We start from the raw sequence: 7,072 nt of genomic DNA, 5'->3' as shown, positions 1-7,072 counted from the left end.
TATCCATGGTGACACATTTTCTCTTTGACCACTGACAGTGTGAGGGACCCAAATAAAGATGGAACATAAAAAAGAAAATTGTTCAGAGGATAAGTGGCATTTGTGATGTGGCCCAAACATCGTGTTAGTGCTAAAGGGTCAAGCCCTGACAGAGAAATTCTACTGACAGGGCTTCATTATTGACTCCAGCCCACCTAAATTCGTTTCATTGTAGGCTGCTGGGGTGTATGAGTTAATAGAATAGGATTGAATGTATTAGCATCATATTATGTCGGCCTCAGTCAGGTACAAAAAAGACAAAAAAAGGAGGCATATTAATTGTGTGTATCAAGTTTCATTCCTAAATACTAATTTACTGCAGCATTTTAAAAAAAGTACACCTCTAAACAATAGAGAGCAGCTATTATTTAAGCATTAGGTGTGTTTTACAGTTTGTAGCATCATTCAGCTCTGAAATTCAGATCAACACTTTTTTTATGAGGTGCCTCGTTGCACTATACAGCTCTCAGTAGAACAAAAGAACAAAAAAGAGTAGCTATTCAGGAATTAAAATTTGGGTAGCAATCCAGATCACTGGTCTATACACCGTCTATTTACCAGGTCTCTGAAGGAACACATCAGTTAAGTGATCAAATCCAATAATTGCTGAAATTAATTCTCTTTTTCCGGCGGCACCTAAACAATAACGGAAGTGGAACATCGAGGACATTGACTCCTCCAGTGCTGACACAGCACTGTGGATAATAACTCTTTAACACAGTGTCAATAAAAACTGAACAAACTGAGCTACACAAAGATATGATTTATGCATGGATGTTGTAGGGATTGCATTAGATTGTACAGGTGTTCTAAACTAGTAACTCAGTGTAAGACATTATTAGAGGCATAAAACTGGTGATGACACACAATTTTTCTAGCTAGATACTGTACCGCTCAATCTGTTTTCATCAAGAAATAACGTTTCATTATTATTCAAAAAATCCAATGGTTAAGAACTTCATTAAAGTTTTAAAATCCCATTCCCACTAAATTTACATTTTTCTTGTTACCGGTGCAGTGTTATTATTTTGTTTAGTCTTTTTACATTCATTTGTCTCAGAGCTTTCCAGCACCAGAAACAGGCCAAGTGCTTGTCCACTAATAAGGTGGCCCTCTTCCTTCTTTTTCTCTCCTCCTCAAAGAAGGACTCTTCTGCGTTTTCAGTCCACCGCCAATCCTTTTCCTTGCTCCCAATCCTCCTGACCCCCTTTGTAGCTTCAATCCCTGACCTCTTTCTCAAGTCACATTCTCTCTTTCCTCCATTTTATCACTGCTTCCTCCTCTAGTCTGCTCTCAATTTCCTTACACTGCTTTTCTTTTCATCTCACGGTCTTTCAGTCCTCCACTTCAAAAAACTACAGGTCTCTGTTAACCTTCCTCCCTCCTTCAGTTACGCCCTATCAACGTCTCCTCAGTTGTCTTCTATGTTGTGCCCGTTGACTAGACCTGACTCCCAGTGTTGTACCAGAGGGGTCTTCTGTCTGGGGGTCCGGGGACTCTGGAGGACCTGGGTGAAAGGACGGGACAGCAGGAGTAAGTGGTGATTGCAATTTAAAATGTAAAGGAGGAGGGAGACAGAAAGTTGCATGTGAAAGTGGGTGTTGAAAAAGAAACAGAATTAAAGAGCAGAAACATTAGATGAGAGGAAGCAGGAGCCACGTCCAATAAGCCAAAACAAGAAGAAAAAAAGAGCAAAAAGATAAAAAAGAGACAGATGAATGTATTTCCTCTAGAGAACATCTCTTTGGATGAGCATCACTAGTTATGTAAGTCAAAGGGAGGTTAATGCGACTGTGATCCAAGGCCATGTTCGGAATGGCTCAGTCAAAAACTGAGTCCAATTTCTGCTGCAATCATCCATTTATTCCTGAACTTTAACCAGGAACCAGGTCTGTGCAGAGTGCAGATAAACCAGCATAGAGGGACAGAAGAAAGAGAGATGAGGCAAATAGAGGAAAGACAGCAAAACGTATGCTGATGTCAAACTGAATTTGTGGATAAAACCCAGCATGTCAATGCCAAACTAAATTAAAGAGCTAAAGCCATGGAGAGTCACTCAACTCTAATCAGAGATACCACAGTTTCAAAGAGATGCAACACCCACAAGGTAGGTAACGGAAATCAGTGGGATTGTCAATTGACTTTCCTCTTTCTACGCTATTGACTGCACACACACACACACACACACACACACACACACACACACACACAACAACACAACCACACACACACACACACACACACACACACACACACACACACACACTCAGTCTACATACTCAGTCTCTCTCTGTCTCAGGGCTGTTTGCCTTCTTCCATTATCTATAAAGATAAGCTCCTTACTGTGTGTTCAGTATGTTATCAGATGTTTTGGCCCATATTTGGTGCCAAACAGATGCTGACATCCTCCAAGGAGCCTTACTTCATTGGACCCACCTACAATCCGGTGCAGTTTGAAACATGCATTCATGTTCATGTTGCTGAGAGACTATGTGAACCCCCAAAGAGACAGTGCAATTCATGTCAACTCTCAGTTAGAGAAGCTTGATGATGGAGGAACCTGATATCCTCTTAACTGCATTTGAAGGAGACTCAGGAAGGTGATTTGCCTAGATTTTCATGCCCTATACCAAGTGTACCAGATAGGTGGGGTTGGTGTGTTCATTGCATAGAGCAAAAAATACTTTCATTATGAGGCCTGGTGTTTTTCCACATCCGAAAGTCTTAGAAAGCAGTAGTATGAAGGAAATTGTATTGTTTAAACGTAATTGCAATAGGACGACTGGCAACCCGGACTCACCTCTGGCTGGTTAATCTTCTCCTCTTCAGCCTGGGCAGGAGGCCACATGGCGAACTTGCCAACTGACTGGCGTGCTGCGAGAGAGAAAGAATAAAAAGTGTGTGCGGGCAGGTTGAGCAAGAGCAGGCTGTCAATAAGGCCAAGGTGTTTATGTGATTTTGTTCACAATTTGAGCAATAAAGCCTCCTTCAATCAATCAAATTAAGAGTGGACATGAAAAGGAGAAGGATGCAGAGGGAACTAAGGGGAAATACATGTGTTTGACTGAACATAAACTTGGTGAAAGAAAATTAAAAAAAATCAGGAATATGTAAAAGCTTGCATATCTCCTTGTCTTCAAAACAATGCATGATTGTTTATTTCCAAACACTGAGTCATGGTCATTCAGGTCCTGTAGTGGCACACCCTGATCAGTTTGTCACACAGTTGTCAAACCTAAGATGACAGTGGTGACCCTTCATTCATATGCAGCCTCTTACGGCCTTTCCTGGTAACAACACACACACACACACACACACACACACACACACACACACACACAAACGATGCACAGGCGTACCGTGTCTGACCTGTACACCAGCGCCCTGACTAAATAACTGAAAACCATCTCAACATTTTATCTATCTATCTATCTATCTATCTATCTATCTATATATATATATATATATAGATTTATATATATATACACACAGCCATATGTCTATATATCCATACATATTATTTAGTTGAGCAACTCTGGACTGCTATACAGTACAGTGCATACAATGGCAAAAGTAATAACTTATTATGCCTTATTGGCAGTACTGTATTTCACATTTGCTCTTGTTGTCATAAGTCTCTTGACTAACTCTATGTCGTCATAAAACTAAAAAAGTTGAATGCACTTTTTGAACGCATTATCCCAAAACTACACACTTCCAACACACTCCTTTCCTGCTGACACAATAAAGTGTGGAGATCTGACTCAGGACTTTTCTTTACCTCAGCTTTTGCAATTAATATGACAGACTAGATGCTTTATTTATCGTGGAGTTACAGAATTCTATTTTCTTGTCGGCCAGCTTATGGTCTCCAGTGCAAAATTATTGCTCATAACAGCTAACACTGATTTCGAAAGCTGTTTCGAAGTTTTCCACTGACCATGAGAAAAAATGAAATAATGTGCTCGCAGGGCTGTTTTGGGGGTTTTTCATCATCTCAACACAGATAAAAATGACACACATACCCACACAGAAGCATCCATACACACTAACAAATTGTCAGTATGGGCTTGTGGGCGCAAGCAGAATCAATCATACCCTGCACACAGTAATTTCTACCTCCAGACCAACACTCAGCTCTACACTAACCTGCTGTGGGTCTAGTTCCCCCTCTGGATGATGAGCCAGGTAAGTCAGGAACAGACAGTCCACTCAGTGAAGAAGGAGACAACGTGGGACTCTTTCCTTCTGTGCTGACTGGCCTCTCTCCTCCTCCTCCTCCTCCTCCTTTTGCACCGCCTGTACCCCCATAGAGACTGATCCTCTGCCTATGAAGCTCCTTCTCCCTCTCTTGAGCCTCCCGGATGTCCTGCTCCACTAAATTGGTTGAGGAGCGCAGTTTGAAAAAGGGGTTCTCCTTGAGTGTCACCTCCTCTTCTTCCTCCTCCTTTTCCTGCTCTCTCACTTTAATTCCACCATGTCCTTCTGTCCTGGATGATGAGATGTTAGGTCTTGAGTCAACTACAGTGAAGGCCTCTGCCTCTGGTTTGACGTGGTAGAGCTTCTGTGCTGGGACACTTAGATTGTTCTCCAGGATGATGACCTGACATGCTGTCCCCTCAGAGAAGCCTGGTCCTCGGGGGGTCAAAGAAGTGAAACCCCCTCCTAGGTTTGGGCTCTGTGTGGGAATCCTGTCCACATATGAGCCTCCTATGGTGGATGCCTGTGATGACATGTCGTCCTGGTTCTCCAGGGTTGAAATATCACTGGCAGAGGACCAGGACGTGGTCTTACTCCTGGCTGACAGAGTCAAAGTTGAGTCATTGGGTTTCTGAAAAGCCTCAAAAAGCTGTTTCCTCTCCTTGACTTGGCGTACAGTGCCTTTGTCATAGGACCCTGTAACTTTCCCAAGATTGACCAGATCCTGTTCCCTCTGGGCCTCCTCATAGATCTCATGCTGCATCTTCTTGCCTGCAAACTGCCGGTCTTTACCTTGACACCTCTCAGACTGAGCATTTATTGGCTGGCAGAGTACAGTTTTCCTTAGAGGGATGTCTACATACTCTGGCGAAGTGGGTGGATTTGGAAGCCCTCTAGACCTTCTCAGACTGTGTTCACGCTCTATAGACCGTCGGATTTCCCTCTCAATGGGAGTCTCTTTGGGTACAGCTGCTGGAGTGCCTGTAGAGATGGTGTTGCCCTCTAAAGTGCTGCATGGGGAGAAGTCCGCTGAAACTCCACTGTCACTCTGGCTATCATCATAGGAGTCACTTTCCATCTTGGTGTGTTTAGAAGACACAAATCTGTGTTTTTTTGTCTTTACCTCTTGTGTTTGGACTGTTTTTAAAAATGTCAACAGTCCTCCACCGTGTTTCTGACCAACTGCCTTGTGTCTTTCGAGTCCACTCTCTTTCTGTCCTCCCTCTCCACCTGTTTGCTTGCTTCCTCCCTCTGTCCTTTCCCCGGTGCTGCTGTGCCGTTTTCTCACAGCTACAACACAAACAGAGCCTTGAGAAGCTGCCCCGCCTTGATTGGACAGCTCCATGGCAACGGTAGACAAAGGTGAAAAGCTCTGGCCGAGCACCTGTTGTGCAGCTTCCTGGTTTGCTCCCCCGGGGGCAAGTTCACTTTGGCTCGTGGACAATAGCTCCTCCTGCTGTTTGGCTGAGGGAGCTGCAGCCAGAGTGGAGGTTTGGTCTTGTTCAGTGGAAACTGAAATTTCAGCAGAACATGACAGTTTGAAAGGCTTGCCTCTGATATCTAGTGCAGTCCATTGCTGCTGACAGGACATAATATGAATGCTCACTTCCTCTTCATTCTCACTTTCATCAGCAAAAGGAGGAGAACAAATCGTACCTACATCATCTGAGGTGATTCTCTCAGACGGAGAATGATGAGAAGTTGAATTTATTCCAGCAGCTGCAGCCCCTGATATATTATATTCAGGTATACTTTTGTCAAAGCCATCTGGTGAGTGGTTCAGCTGTATGCCATTCTTCTCTGTTGTCATATCATGTCCCTTCACTTCCTCACAGGATGAATCTACCTCTCTATTTACTGGCTCAGTAAGAAGAGTTGGCCATTCTTGACTATTATGGCCATCAGCGGACGCAATGTCTTCTGTTGGGTCTGACATGATCCCAGCATCACTGATCCACTCAGCCACCTCCCCCTCTAAGCTGGAAAGTCTCTCTTTTTCAAAGCATTCCTCTGTTAAAGAAGCAGTGAAGGGAGGAGGAAATGGCAAAGCATCCTTACATGATTCAGCAGACTTTTCAGATTGCTCTTGAGTCTGTACTGCTTCTGATAGTTGTGCAACTTGTTCTAAGTCTGTCACCATGTCTTGTGTCTCCCTTGGGGTGCACAGACTAATTATTGTTGATTCCTGATGTTCCGAGAGCGTTTGGCTCTCTTGGAGGGTTCGGTCTCGAGCACCAGGCTCCAGGGCGTCTACGTCCTCTTCAGGTTCTGCCCTGGGAGCCTTTTTGTCTCGCAGTTGTGAGGAGTTGGAATGGGAATGACTTATGGTTGCACCCACTTCACCGTGCTCCAAGAAGTCATTGACCCACTCGTCTGGTGGGTTGACAGGACCCTCTTCCTGCCAGGCCATGGGTTTTGTTGCCATGGTGACAAGTCTGCTGATGTAAAACTATTTGGAGCAGTCAGGATGTTCGGCCCCCAGCCATCAGTCTGAGTGAAAGCACAGGATCACAGAATGAGAAAGGGTGAACAACAGAGTGATTAACAGAACTGAACAACAAACACGGCCTTCCATTTTACAGCCCATTATTTTGAAACAGGTGAAATGACTTTCTTTAGTATTACCGCGCTGGGAATTATGAGACTGTATTGACTGTGACATTTAGTGTGGATTAGTTTTGAAAAGAAAAAGAAAATGGTGAAAATACAACAACAAAAAAAGAATAATGCAAACAATTGCTTTACATCTTGTGCATGTGGTAGCCCAGTACCGTAATATTACACTTTATGTCATTTTTCCTTTAAGTTGTCCCCCATTTACTGTATGTATTTG

General features: G+C 43.6%; 1 protein-coding gene across 2 annotated transcripts; it reads right to left on the bottom strand.

Moving 5' to 3' along the window:
- Positions 1 to 321: 321 nt before the first annotated feature.
- misp3 (MISP family member 3) lies at positions 322 to 5,424 on the bottom strand. 2 transcript variants are annotated; one of them, XM_032500872.1, is made up of 3 exons: positions 4,189 to 5,424; positions 2,840 to 2,913; positions 322 to 1,546 (listed from the first exon to the last, which is right to left on the bottom strand). In XM_032500872.1, exons 1-3 carry the CDS (start codon positions 5,315 to 5,317, stop codon positions 1,451 to 1,453), a joined length of 1,299 nt encoding a protein of 432 aa, XP_032356763.1. In that variant the 5' UTR covers positions 5,318 to 5,424; the 3' UTR covers positions 322 to 1,450. The 2 variants fall into 2 exon arrangements, with proteins under 2 accessions (XP_032356763.1, XP_032356771.1); XM_032500880.1 differs by lacking the exon at positions 2,840 to 2,913.
- Positions 5,425 to 7,072: the final 1,648 nt, after the last annotated feature.

Source organism: Etheostoma spectabile, chromosome 2 (genome assembly GCF_008692095.1).
Source record: "Etheostoma spectabile isolate EspeVRDwgs_2016 chromosome 2, UIUC_Espe_1.0, whole genome shotgun sequence".
NCBI lineage: Eukaryota > Metazoa > Chordata > Actinopteri > Perciformes > Percidae > Etheostoma > Etheostoma spectabile.
Note: the sequence above shows the minus strand (reverse complement) of the source record. Positions and strands in the feature narration are given on the sequence as shown.

Bases quoted from the DNA above. Each gene is read 5' to 3' on its own strand.
- misp3 (XM_032500872.1), bottom strand. From the start codon at position 5,317: ATGGAAAGTGACTCCTATGATGATAGCCAGAGTGACAGTGGAGTTTCA. The intron at 2,914-4,188 runs GTTAGTGTAGAG...TCTCTCTCGCAG, and splicing joins GGGAACTAGACCCACAGCAG to CACGCCAGTCAGTTGGCAAG. The intron at 1,547-2,839 runs GTGAGTCCGGGT...CCTTTCACCCAG, and splicing joins AGAAGATTAACCAGCCAGAG to GTCCTCCAGAGTCCCCGGAC.